The sequence below is a fragment of the Lethenteron reissneri genome, chromosome 23 (genome assembly GCF_015708825.2).
Source record: "Lethenteron reissneri isolate LAM-NWPU_2019-01 chromosome 23, ASM1570882v1, whole genome shotgun sequence".
In the NCBI taxonomy this organism is placed as follows: Eukaryota; Metazoa; Chordata; class Hyperoartia; order Petromyzontiformes; family Petromyzontidae; genus Lethenteron; species Lethenteron reissneri.
Window position 1 is genome coordinate 7868388 of NC_083801.1, and position 14896 is coordinate 7883283.

The 14896-nt window shown below is 45.5% G+C and overlaps 1 protein-coding gene across 1 annotated transcript in view; it reads right to left on the minus strand.

Moving 5' to 3' along the window:
• LOC133345910 (late secretory pathway protein AVL9 homolog) overlaps nt 1–14896 on the minus strand; it is a 37157-nt gene that overhangs the window by 12073 nt on the left and 10188 nt on the right. The window contains 4 exon segments of the mRNA XM_061557021.1: nt 4548–4588; nt 4900–4966; nt 5568–5657; nt 14088–14159. Coding sequence (XP_061413005.1) covers nt 4548–4588; nt 4900–4966; nt 5568–5657; nt 14088–14159 — 270 coding nt within the window.

Genomic DNA, 14896 nt, shown 5'->3' on the forward strand with positions numbered 1-14896 from the left:
GATGGCAGCGAAAGTCCTATGTTCCCAAAGTAAGGGCTAGTCTCTTCCGATATAACCACTGCTGACTTCCCAAAATACGGTACTGATCTTATCAGCCTCATTAGGGATGATGGGCTGAATGAACCCCTGATCAGAAACCTTCTAAGTGTGTCTTCAGTGCTGCTGTTGTTTTAAATAGTCATATATGTATATTGCATGGACATTGGTGATGGCATTTTTCAGCTAAATAAACAACATGCTGTAAGGGGCTTTGTTGTTTGATGATCAAGTAGCAGAATTAATACAAGTGCTCTGCAACAATGACTGTTTTAAGCCCCGAGCCAGAGCAATAAGTAAGTAATAACACCAGCTCATTCAAAGTGAAACATTACTGTGAGGGTCTGTTTTTATGGTCCCAGTTTGGTCAGCAGACGTGTTCATCAGCTGATTTAGGTTTGCTCAGCATTGAGATTTCAAATGAAGCCACAAATGTAGTGAAATTATTGTGTGGCAAGAGGCAGCTCTCATTAAAAAGGATAATGAAAAAGCAAATCAGCTGCGCAACTGAAAGCCGCATCTGTGTCCAAGTCCAATGTTGTTTCCATTCAGGATATAATAACGAACGACCTGGCAATTTTTTTTTATTTTAATGCCTGAAGAAACATTAATAGAAAATATAAATGTGCAAAAACTATAGACACTTTGCAAGAGTAGTAAACACAAGCTGTATATATGAATGCGATTCAGGTATTTCCCATTTAACAAAGGAACAATATGTGTATATATATTTCTTAAAATGACAAAAATCCTTATAGTGAGTATTTTATCATATTTTAATGGTCAAGGCTATTATGCGATTCTTACTTTTCAAAAGAAGAGAGATATTCAGAACTGCAAGATTTAGATATTTAAACTTTTTGCCTTATATTTGACAAATGTTAAATAAACTAAAACATAGAGAGATTACTGTACGAGGGAAAAATTGGTCGAATGATAAGCATATCTATCTGGACTTAATAGCATGTAAACAAACATTCACGATTTTCATCCCATGTCCAATGGTCTAGAATGCTTAAGGACTAAAGCAAAGGATTGGGCTAAAACCCTATGCCTGTCCATGAATATTTTAGGAAATGGCTTCTACACACATTCCGTACAACACACTGACATGCACGCATGAACACACACACACACAGTAAAACATTAAAAAAAATGTTGTATTACTTAAAATAACATTCTATGGAAAACTATATTTACGTGTCCATTAATATTTTTTAAAACACCTAAAAAAATTCTGAAGGTGATAGAATTAAATGTAAAAGACAGTGCATCGCCTGGGATCATCTACAGTTGCCATTCTCAACACCATTCTCAGGTGAAGTCTCTCGTGACATCGGAGGCCATCACTTGAGATCTCGGGAAACGACTGAAAGCTACCTTTGACAAGGTGTTTGTAAATATGATTTATTTGTTGTTGACATTTTGGCTTTGGCAAAATGGCATTTGTACACTTAGGAAAGCCCCCCAACAATAAGTGTCCTCAGACTACATCCTTTGTGTACATGAAAGAGCATCTCACTTCAGACTGAATTCATTATTTAACTCAAGAGGTTATTTGTGCTGCACCTCTGTTTAAAACATCTGAAACCACTGCACAAAATCATATTATAACATTGATGTAACAATAATTCTTATTCCTATTTACATATTTTAACTTAGACAAATTAACTGTCACCACAAAAAGAAAACTGTTGTAGTTATAGAAACCTGCAATTCTCAATTAATGTATCACCACTGTATGTTAAAATATCTCACTATCCATGACAATACTGTAGCTCAGTCCATCCCCTTTCATTCAGACATATTTACACAAGCATAGACTAATAATTACAAGGCTTAAATAAAGATCAACAAGCAATCAACATCCCTTACTTCCACAAATAAGCACTCCCTTAAGGCTAACTTTATTAAGCCAGACAATTTTACCACTTTAAATTACTCATTTTCATATGGATAATTTCAAGGCCTATTGGGACAAAACCCTGAAGGTGTGTTAATATTCAGGTGGAAGTCAATCACAAAGTAGATATATGCATAGGCCTTATTTTTTTATGTGGAAATGGATCAAGTAGTAACTAGCAAATTTGCTTTATTTGAAAAGTAACATTACTGTACCCTGTGAATGTTATGGGGTAGGTGCACTATAAACACTGATGTTTTCAACATTCCCAAAAGGAATACATTTAATAGTCTAGAGAGTCTGTTGTCCTTTCCCCGCACGTCCGATTAACAGGGTTGGTTACGTATGGTGTGAAAGAAATTCAACGTACATACAATCAATACCACTAAATTAATCATGTAAGATCACACCACAAACTGCAGAATGGATACGTTTGTGGCAACATATATTAAGAAAAACTATGCCATAACATAGCTTTCTCCATGAGCAGTATTGACAAAAACATTTTCGCCTCAACTGTTATCACACACAATGCACTCTCTCACCATTTGCAATGCTCCAGTTTATATCATGTTTCAGCGTCTATTGATTTTAGCAACATTGTATTTCTTTGATTAAATTGTTACAAAAAATAAAGAGGCTTGTTTCCTGTTCTAAACATAACGTTCAGCCGCATTCCTTTAATAATTCCAACACATTAAAAAAGACAAACATGCCCTTTGGTTGAATCATTAAAAAAAACGATTAAATATTTCAGAACATTTAATTATATTTGTTATGCTACTTAACCTTGAGTGTTGCAATTTAAACAGCGAAGTTGCTCCAATATCTGTTAAGAACTTATATACAGGGACCAAATACTGTAGCCCAACCGCAATCCATAACAAACATGGATAATATTTAATGTGGAATATTTTGTGGATACTTCTGCCAATGCATCCTACCATAAAACTGATGTTTTTCCTGTGCCCTTCCTAACACTTATCTACATTAAGACACAATTCATAACGTAAAACTACACCGTTACGTGAAAATGTAAATCAGCGGTCGAGCAATTGATCCCATTATACATTGAAACCAGTGTACAATGGGGCAAAAAGCTCAAGACAAATAAATAAGTATTTAAGCACTGTATGTCAGCTGACAGCTTGGCAGGCAGCTGCCAGGGCAGATCCGTGCAATGCATGAACCTTCCCGGAGCAGCCTCCTACAAAAGCAGGATTTCCCGTTTTTCACTGACAACTACACCATTGCCACCATTACCCAACAATCTGCACAATCTCCGTGGTACGTGTGCCAGATGCTACCCATGAAATCTGAATAGGGATATCAATTTACGTGTATTATACATCGAGTTCTTCGTGGGGCTCGCGCGTTTATAATAATATAGGCCCCGTTGAACACATGGCTTCTTTCAGTAAAGCAAATGTTTCTGTGAAAATGACAATGCCTAAAAAGTGTTTACTCTTTTGGTAACATGACCTCGTGTCTTATGAAAGCGAATATGCATTCTAGTAAGGACACTAGCCAATAATACTAGCTAATTTATTGTTCCAATTAAAACACATTATTTGTTGATACTCATTTGCAGTGGTACCACAACCACACAACAAATACACTGAACATATTAATACATTACTTTTCCTTAGAATAATATATAATGAGCAACATTTCAGGCAAAGGCCCTCCTTGGCCCTTTCGTCACAGCACATCGAGGCCTCTATCCGCAAGTTTAAGCACTTCCCCTTGCATTTTCCAAACACGTGCCTCTGCACTGCTGAAGAGGTTAACGCCACAAATACTTTTACTATGTGCTCTAACATACAGCAAACCTTTGAATGCCAGCACAACATTTATACTTACGATACAAACGCTCAATAAGATTGCAATCATTACATATTCCGAGGCAAAAAGGTACGAGCAAAAACATAAACTTATTGGGGTAATAACTGGAGAGCAATGAGATAGGTCTATATTTTAACATGCAGGATCCAGGTGGACCCACAATCACCACTTATTCCACCCAAAAGGCTCACTGCTAGGAGGCTTTTGAATGTATAGTCACTCCTCCTCCAACATTCAGGCCTATGCTTCATAATCAATGTGGGCCTTGCTTCTTCTTGGTTCTTTCGGTAAAGTCACGTAAGAAGGGAATAATAAAAAATAAAACATAATAAAATAATTCTCACGACGTTTCGGCCACAACGCAAGCAGCCGTCCTCAGGTGAAGAAACGCAAGCAGCCGTCCTCACCTGAGAACGGCTGCTTGCGTTGTGGCCGAAACGTCGTGAGAATTATTTTATTATGTTTGATTTTTATTATTTTATTATTTCCCTTCTACGTGACTTTACCGAAAGAACCAAGAAGATGAATCCCTGCAGTCACGAAAGCTTTAAATCGAAATTTGGGCCTTGCTTGCCACATAACATAAGCTCTGTTGGAGGACGTGTACAAATGTCACCACCATGTATGATCCCGACGATGACAAAGCTGTACAGCTTTGCCGCTGCGAGTTGCACACCGTGCCTTTTCAAACAACAGCTGTTAAACAAAGGGCAGCAACAGCGAGATGTAAGAGAAAGGCAACACCGTATCGGTGCTGCTTTACCTTGTGCTTGAAACGCAACACCAGATCACGTGCAGACAGACCTACACAGGGGATAGCAGGGACAACCTTTTGTCAACTTAAATTACCAATTAAAGAGCAGAACAGCAACAGAACACCACAAGCACATTATAAATGGATGCCTAGATTACATTTGTTTCCAGTATTGATACTTATTTATTTCGTTATGTATGTACACTACAGCTGCTATAATCAATATAGTTTATATCCATAAACTATATAAGCTAGGCAGGTGAGTGACAATGTATGAATTCCGTAAGATAACTTATTAATCCTTCAGAGGCCTGTAATAAGGGTAAACAAAGCGCCAGACTAAGTAAAAGCTTTGACTCACCGAGGAACGCTTGGGAGCCTTCCAATAGGCTTCCCTTGAGGGAGCTGTTCACATGGTCGTACAACTCCTACAGCATAAAACAATACAGCTTTGTATAACCAAAATGTAGAGTGCAGCAATGCGGTGTTACGTACGATGCTGTGAGCACTGTAGATAATTTCTATCAGGGTCTCACGTTTTCAGCAAAACATTATAGAACTAGTAACATATTACAGTATGGGTTAAAATACTTTATTATCGTCTTCATCATTAAAATTATATAAAAATGTTAAAGTTTTTTTTATTACATATTGCTTTTATACGATCCATAATAAAGGTTTTGGGTTAGATTGCCTAAATATAAATGTGTAGTTAAATCCGCCACGACCCGACGGCCAATTCTTAAGGGTTGTCATGCAAAAAACACATGCTAATTATTTACACCCAAAGTATACATTAAGACTATTCAACATTTGTGACAGATTGCGTAGCTTGTGGAAATTCTCAGTATTAGTGAGATAATGAATTCGATGCATGCATGAAAAACATGAGAATGTAACGATGCAAAGTTTACCATACATTTTTTATACGGTAAAAGTAGATCCGCTCATCAAATGTTGGTTTCAGAATGTTGTTTAGTTATATAGGAACAATAAAACTGAGGTGATGTAGCCACAGCAATCACCTACCTTGAGGATTGAAATCTGAGAAAAATCCTTCTCTTCGAAGTAGGCATGCGTAATGAGCTGCAGCTTTGCTTGCAGCAGACCAAACAGTGGCTGAACGACATAAAAACAAGCATAGTGAGATATTGACGAGTGAGTCCACAGCTAGGCCTTGGCAAGGTAAGGTAAAAGGTAAAAACAACGAGCCTATCTTTACCCTACCTTTTACCCTACCAAATTACTCGATTACAGGGTAATTACTGGGGTACTACTACACATGAAAAAGGTTTATAACAGGTAAATGCAAGGTAGAGCGCTTTATTCATATAGAATACTCTTGATGATTCCAATTATAAATGGAAGCCACGGACTGCGCCACGGAGCTTTTGGCGAGCGGTAAACAAGGTACCGTATTTACCGGGTAATATTTCGATTTAAAGCTTTCGTGACTGCAGGGATTCATATTCTTGGTTATTTTGGTAAAGTCACGTAGAAGGGAAATAATAAAATAATAAAACATTATAATAATACCTACCGGGTAATTCTTCCGCGCTACCTTTACCCTACCCTTTACCTTACCCCTTGGCATGTCGACACCTTTATCCTTTACCTACCTTTTACCCAGTAAGAAGGGTAAATTACCTTACCTTGCAGAGGCCTATCCACAGCTGGTGCTGTAGGTCAACGTGGGCATTAAGCTAAACATGCGTACTGTTATCACCTTTAGCTAACGTTCAACTGAGGTTTTTATCTCACTTGTAATCATAATTTTGCTGACATAGAACTACCAGATTGTAGTTAGATACTTGCTCATTGAATACACATCCACTAGCCATCTGCTTAAAATGCATCCTGCTGCATAGACATTATCACGACCACTGTTTAAATTGTCCATGTAATTCATATGAAACATCAACTCATATTAACATAAAATTTTAAAACCCGGAATTGTCAATTTCCTTTTCAAGGCACGATTATGTTAATACAATCTTGGGAATTAATATTATTACTATGGGTTGGAAAAAAAACACAAAATTAATAGTTTAATACGTAGGCTTTCGCGACCAATATAATTCATAATACAATGTTTTTTTGGTTAGATCGCTAAATATGTGTTGTTAAACCCACCACCACCCTACACAGCCAATTAGTAAGGTTTGTCACGTAAACAGAACATGCCAATTCGTTACTAGTACAGCACACTGGTGTGTTGGAGAGCCAAGCCACAACATTTGCAATCTGAGTATTCAGATAAAAGAAAACTAGCTTTACTACCCGGCTTCACCCGGGACTTGGATTGACCATGCCCGGCCGCCTTTGTCTCCCCAGTGGTGATGTTCACACACCACACAGCACATGATTTTCTCAGATACCTACATTTGATTATCTTAAAGCCATCTCAATCAGTATTATCTGTCTCACTCATTTGCATGCTTTATTCTTTTCAAATGTTCCTACTTATGATACCATAGGAAACCTCTTGTCTATCATTATAAATATGTAACAGGTCATTATACATCTCTGAATTATTTCACCAAGTGGAGAATGGTTAGAAATGTAGAGCCATTTTGTGATGCTGTACATGGTTCAAGTATTTCCCTTTGAGAAGACAATATCATAGTGTCCCAAAAAAGCACCTACATAATTTGTATCTGTCCTGTTTAGGCATTATTCAGATGTCTGCTCGGTATTTAAATTAACGTAACAAACGACAGTAATTGCTATGAACATTATAAATATGTAGAGGTGATACGCGCTGGAATTAGAGATCGTATGCCAGCGCGTAATGATTGGCTGTGTAGGTGGTGACGTGCGCTGACGGTGGAGGATCAGGGGTCAGCGCGGGGTCGTGGGTTACGGGGTACTGATTGGCTGTGGACCGGTGACGTGCTGAGAGGGAGTGATCGGGTGGCAGCGCGGTGTGATTGGTGGAGGAGTGTTAACACGCGCTGGGGAAACCGGATCGTAGAGAGAGTGCGTCGTGATTGGTTCATTAAGGAGCGATGCTCACGCTGAAGTACGCATCAGCTCCGCCTCTCGTGAGCAGGGGCTATAAAAGGGGATGCACACAGGCGTGAGGGCAGTGTGTAACCAGCGAAGAATGAAGACGGGGATGAAGACCTAGGGCCCTGCGGTACCTAGTCCCGCTGTCCTAACGGGACCGGGACTCTGTGTAAGCCAGAGGCGAGTGTAGTGTGTGTAGCCATAGGCGTAAGGTCTACACGAGCCGAATGCAGTGTATTGTGTAGCCAGGGACATAGGGTCTACACGAGTCGAGTGTATTGTGTAGCCAGGGACATAGGGTCTACACGAGTCGAGTGTATTGTGTAGCCAGGGACATAGGGTCTACACGAGTCGAGTGTATTGTGTAGCCAGAGGCGTAGGGTCTACACGAGTGAAGGGTATCGTGTGTAGCCAGAGGACCAGAGTTTACACGAGAGTAGTGGAGTGTGAAGTCGGAAGAAAGGAGACTACACGTTGTATTTTGACACGTAAAGATTTAATAAAAAGTGTGTTCCCGTCAAGAAGTTCCTGCCGTCAATTTCCATACTTCAACTGGCGTCAGAAGTGAAACGGTCTTCCAAGCATGGATACAAGGAGGAACCGTCGGACCCACGGGATTGACCACGGGGACAACCTCGACGACGCGGGTCAACTGGCATCGGGGGGTGAGGAAGAGGAGTTGCCCACGGGGCAGGATCCGCCGACGGCGCCGGACGAGCCACGGGGGACTGACGCCGTGCTTCGCGAAGCGCACTCCCGTCTGGCGGAGCTGCTGCTCGCCGCCGCGTCCATCTTGGCGGAGATCAGCTCGTCGGGAGGAGCGGGAACGGCGGCCGACGTTCTGCAGGGTCGCCCTGCTGATTCCCGCCAAAACGATTTGGCCATGGCCGCCATTTCATCTGCACCGACTTTTGGCGGGAACGGCCATCACCACGTGGCAGCGGTTCTCCATGCGCGCCCGCTGACGTCACCAACGCGCGCGGCGGACCGCCATCACACACCCGCCGATGGGGCCGCCATCTTACACACCGGCGGGGCGGCAGAGAGGAAGCACGAGGAGGAGGACGACTTCATTTTTCAGCAGCGCCTTCCCACGTTGTCAGCCTTCAAGGCGGAAGGCGGGGATTGGAGCCAATTTCAGCGCAGATTTTTGGCGCATCAGGAGATGTCCGCCTGGTCCGACGCTACGGCACTGCGGGCACTGCCTGCCATGCTGGATGACAACGCGCTCGCGGCCTTCACGTCCGCACGCAGGTCGGACCGCTCCACGCTCAAAGATGCGCTGGCTCTCATGGCCAAGGTCTATGGTCCTCCCTCCGCGTGCCGCCATCATTTTTATGCAAGACGGAAGGCGGACACGGAGACCGTGCTCGCCTACCGCACGGCGTTGCTTGCTCTCGCCGACGCCGCGTTCCCTCGTATGGACGAGGAGGGCCAAGATGCCATGGTTTTGGAGCAGCTGCTCAAGTTGGCGCAGGACCTGGGGGTCCCCATCAACACGGCCGATGAGACCGATATTTCATCCTTACGGGTCGCCACAAGCATACAAGCGCACGAGGTCCTTCAACGTAAACAGGGAGTCGTCTGCAACGCTGCCGTGGCCTCAACTCCGGGCCCAGTTGTCACCGTGCCCCAAGTCGTCAGCCCACGAGAGGAGGCGTTCATCGCGGGACGACCGGGGGACTGGAGATCGGGGGGTCGTTCGCCTCTGCAAACGGCCCGCAAGCTGGAGCAACCGAGATCTCCGACGACTGTCATCACCTGCTATAACTGCGGCCTCCGGGGCCACGTGGCCTCCGGTTGCCGCGCCCCACGTCAGCGCGCCATGGGACCTCGGCTGGACGACGACCAAGGCCCCAAGTCGTCCCTGCAAACCCCGGCAAGTCGCGGCACCTCACATGCTCGGCCCGCATACTCGGCACATATGGGTCGTCGCGTTGCGGCGGGGGAGAGCCGAGTAGAGTTCGGGGATTCGGTTCAGAGAGGGCGATTCGGCCGAGACCGGGGAGACATTAAATGGTCGGAGTTGGGGCACAGAATAGTGGCTGCCTCAGCGGGTTCATCCGTAGTTACCGGATCTATTGATGGGATCGAGGTCAGGGTGTTAGTGGACACGGGGGCATCGGCGACTATTATATCGGATCTCATTTATAATATTCTCCCTGTACAATGTCGTCCGCTTCTTCGGGTGGATGTGCCATTTTACGCCGCTAACGGGGGATCGTTGGGCATTATCGGTCAGATTAGGGCATCCATTTGCATTGGTGATATCAAATTGTCGGGACCCGTTTTTGTTTCGTCCTCCCTGGCGGTCCCTTGTCTATTGGGCACTGATTTTTTGGCAAAAATGCCCATCAAAATTCTCATTGATCAGCGTTGCATTGAACTACCATCGGGTCGCCGTATTTCATTTTTGACGAGCCCTAATGAAATTCGGACGGCGTGCGCTACCATACAGGCGTTAGCGACACAGACCGTGCACGTGCCTCCGGGTTCACAAATGTTAATTCCCCTCCGGTTGCGGAAGCCATGGGTGAAGGAGGCCTCGGAACAGGGCATGCTTTTGGGTCCTTCTAATAGGGCTGTTGGAGGTCTCGATTTGTCGGTGGCTCACACTTTGGTGGGGGCTGACAGGGATCCGTTTGTGATGGTTTTAAACGCTGGGGCGCGGCCGGCCGTCATTCAGCAGGGCACCGTGCTAGCTCACGCGGCGCGGGTCCCTGCGGAGGAGAGGCTGGTTGCGCAGGCGGATCCGAGTCCCACGAAAAACGTTGCATTGAAGGAGGACCTCGATTGGGTTGATTCGCTGTGCGCGGACTCTGACGATTTATCAGCGGTACAGTTGGGTGCGCTGCGCGGGTTGCTCATTGAATTTTCGGATATCTTCAGTAAACATAAGTATGACATTGGGTGCACGGACCTGCTACGCCACCACATTGAAACGGGCGATGCGGCACCGGTCAGGCAAAATCCCTTCCGACTGAGTCCTGCTGAGAAGGAACATGTTCAGTCGGCAGTTAACGATATGCTAGAAGCCGACATTATTTCGCCTTCCTCCAGTCCTTGGGGAGCGCCTATTGTGCTCGTTAAAAAGCAGGACGGGTCCCTGCGATTTTGCGTCGATTTCCGTCGCCTGAATAAGATCTCTGTGGCCGACGCGTATCCGCTCCCCAGGATGGACGAGTCTCTCGACGCATTGTCTGGTGCGCGATACTTTTCGACTCTTGATTTATTATCCGGATTCTGGCAGTTGCCACTCGACGAAGAGTCTAAGCCTAAGACCGCATTTCGGACTCCAGGGGGCCTGTTTCAGTTTAACCGGTTACCCATGGGACTTCACTCCTCTCCGGCGACGTTTCAGCGTCTTATGGAATTGGTTTTGTCGGGCTTGCAGTGGGATACGTGCCTCATTTACCTTGACGATGTCATTGTTTTCGGTAAAACGTTTGAAGAACACCTCCAGCGATTGAGGGGGGTGTTCTTGCGAATGCGATCGGCTAAATTAAAGTTTAAACCGGCCAAATGCCACCTTTTTCGTAAATCCGTGAGGTACTTGGGTCACATTGTCGACTCTTCGGGGATTTCTACCGATCCTGCGAAGACGGACTGTGTCAGTTCGTGGCCAACGCCCACGTCAGTGTCAGACGTACGCAGTTTCATCGGTTTTGCTTCGTATTATCGCCGATTCGTTGAGCACTTTGCCACCATTGCAAAACCCTTGCACGCTCTAACGGCGAAAGGAGTGAAGTTCCGATGGGGACCGGAGGAGGAGGCTGCATTCTGCTCCCTCCGGGACGCCTTGGTTAGGGCCCCACCCTTGCGCTATCCGGACTTCGCGAGTCCCTTCTTGCTAGACACGGACGCTAGCAACACGGGCATTGGGGGAGTGCTGTCCCAAGTCGTTGGAGGGGTCGAACGGGTGGTCGCCTATGGTAGCAGGGTGTTGTCGCCGGCAGAGCAGCGCTACTGCGTCACCCGTCGCGAACTGCTTGCCATTGTTTTTTTTGTACAACAATTCAGGCCATATCTCTATGGCCGTCATTTCACGGTCCGGACGGACCACGCGGCGCTCCAGTATTCATTGCGGGTCGCCCAGCCCTCGGGCCAATTGTCGCGGTGGTTGGAAGTCCTCCAGGACTATCAGTTCACGACTACGTACCGTAAAGGCTTGCGACACACAAATGCCGATGCCCTGTCGCGGTTGTTGCCTTGTCACAAATGTGCGTGCTTATCGGGATCGGCGCGCTGTAAACCGCCGGTTACGGAAGGTAGGGAGGCGTTGGTTGCGGCCGCGAGCACACCAATTGGGGATGGTCCCGCTACCCCTGGGGGTCAGGACTCGCTGCTCTCAATGTCATTGCTTGAGTGGGGCCGTCTCCAAATGGCGGACAGCTCCCTGCTGGCATTGCGCCGCAAGACGGGGGGTTCCGAAGGTAACCACGACCAAACTGGCTCCTACGAGCTTAAGCAAGGCCTATTGATGAGATGGGACAGTTTGTCCCAGCGGCATGCGATTGTGGTGCCTGCTGCTGTGAGGGGGAAGGTTGTCTTGGCCGCACACGAACGCCTCTTGCATTTGGGAGTTAACAAAACGCTTGCCCTGCTTCAGCGTGACTATTATTGGCCGGGAATGGGGGGTGACGTGGTGAATATTCTGAAGGGTTGTGTTGAGTGCGCCAGACGGAAACCACCGCCTGTGCCAGCTAATCCACCGCTGCAATCCATCCAGGTCTCGCGCACTAACGAGCTCGTTGCACTCGATATTCTGGGGCCTTTTCCGGTCACGCCTAGGGGTAATAAGTACCTGTTGGTGGGGGTCGAATATTTTACCCGGTGGCCTATGGCGTGGCCACTCGCCAACCAGTCGGCGGCGGCTGTGACGGACGCCTTTGTCCAGGGCTACGTCCTGGACAAGGGGGCTCCCGAACGCTTGCTGACTGACCAAGGGAAGAATTTTTCGAGTAAATTACTGCAAGAGGTGTGCGACCTGTTGGGTACCAAGAAGGTGCGTACCTCCCCGTACCACCCGCAGACGGACGGGATGGTGGAGAGGCTTAACAGGACATTGACTTCTATGTTGTGCCAGCAGGTGTGTGAGGCGCATATTGATTGGGACCTGCAGGTCCCTGGGGTCCTCGCCGCGTATAGAATGGCCCCCCATGCAGCTACGGGATTTTCCCCGTTTTATCTGATGTACGGTCGGGAAGCCGACCCGCCCATGGAAACGCAGCTGGGTCTGTCCGCACCACGAGCAAATTCGAAATTGGCAGAGCATATTAAATTTAATATTCATAAGCTGACAGAGGCAAGGGAGGCCGCACGGCTTAATTCACGGGCTCGCCAAATTGCAAACGAGCGGTTGCGGGCACGGAAGGTGTCCGTGCACAATTGGGAACCAGGTGACAGGGCCTGGCTGCATTGCCCGCAGGCACCTTTGGCTACGTCGCCTAAATTGTTGAAGCCGTGGCGGGGACCCGTGGAGGTCGTGAGGGTTGCACGCCCCCAGTGCGTTCAGATAAAATGGGGAAAACGCCGTTGGTACGTCCACCCCTCCCGACTGAAACCGTTCTCGCCTCCGTATGGCCTCCCCTTGTGTCATGAGGGCCGAGCATGTGACGTGACCAGCGACCCTGAGGGGGAATTGTCTTTGCCTGCTCCTCACATGTCTCCGCCTGATCCGCTCCCAGGTGTCTCGGAACTGACAGCTGCCGACCACCGGCGGCCGGATCTAGCCAGGGACATAGGGTCTACACGAGTCGAGTGTATTGTGTAGCCAGGGACATAGGGTCTACACGAGTCGAGTGTATTGTGTAGCCAGAGGCGTAGGGTCTACACGAGTGAAGGGTATCGTGTGTAGCCAGAGGCCTAGAGTTTACACGAGAGTAGTGGAGTGTGAAGTCGGAAGAAAGGAGACTACACGTTGTATTTTGACACGTAAAGATTTAATAAAAAGTGTGTTCCCGTCAAGAAGTTCCTGCCGTCAATTTACATACTTCAAATACACCACTGTTAATAATAACTTAGACAAAGGTGTGAAAATCTTAAAGATTCTTGCTGCTTTATTTTTATAACAATTTTGTCAATTCTTAAGAGTCCTCTCAAGTTTGACCACAAACTATTCACAAACTTTTCGATTTAAAGCTTTATTCACAAACTATTATAATAGTGTGCATACATTTTAGACACACACCGAAAGTATTGAATCTATTGCTTTTGCATGAGCAGGCATGCATCATCCCAAAAAGTAAAATCAATCACGCGAGTCTCACCATACAGCAAACCAACTCCTGCTGCGTGTTGTTATTTTCACAATGTAAAATAATGTTACCCAAAACCAAAGGAATACAAAAATACAACTCTTTCATACTCTAAGAAAATGCACATACAAATAAACCAAATGGAGTTTTGTTGAAAAAAAAATATGACCTTCTATAGGCTGACATTTCATGGAAAGAGCAAATTAGTAGCTGGAAAGCACTCATCTTCCAGGAGAGTTTCTCGCACACCTCTCTCCTACACTGCATCAAAATTGCCACTTACCGTGTTGCTGAGCACACAGACACTCTTCTGCACCGTCTCCCTGGTCACATCTGCTTCACGGACTTTCAGTGTCTGTGTAAATGAACAAATTGTTACTTAGAAATGTATTACGCAAGACTGCATATAGATTGCTTCTCTATTCCGAAAGCTACCCAAACAATTCAATGATGGAAATGTCATACTTTGATTAAATTGCAACATTTCTATTTTTGGATTTTAAAATATGATGTTTGCATTTGCACTCTTCAAAACCTCCAGATGAAAACTTTCAGAAGCTAAGGTTCAATGCACCTTTTGCCTCCTAATTTTGTGAGACCCACATTGTTTGGCAGACCAAAAATGTTAAATGTTCGAATTTCTCTAGTTATAAGCATAGAATCAACTATATTTCTGTCAAATGTCAGCTTTCATTAACATGATTTCAATTTCAATTAGTCACTCAATTCAGGATATATATTGGATGAAACATGATATTATTTAAACGGACATACTATTCAAAGAACAAAACACACTGGCAGCAATGCTTGAGTATATTTATATATATAATAGCAAGTAAAAAATATACTACTTCAACAGTTTAATGCACAATAAGCCAACTTAAATTTACAAGACTAGAATTTCAGTGACCTATGGCCCCCTTATTCTCACCCGTCGTCCCCACCGATGTCCTCTTCTTCCCCCTCACCCCCCCATGTGCAGATACTACTAACTATTGTATGTAGGGTATGTAGGCATATATGCTTACAAAATACACGTTCTATAACTTTTTGATTTGGTGCTTCTGAGAGGCTCTCGTAATTTAGTTGACG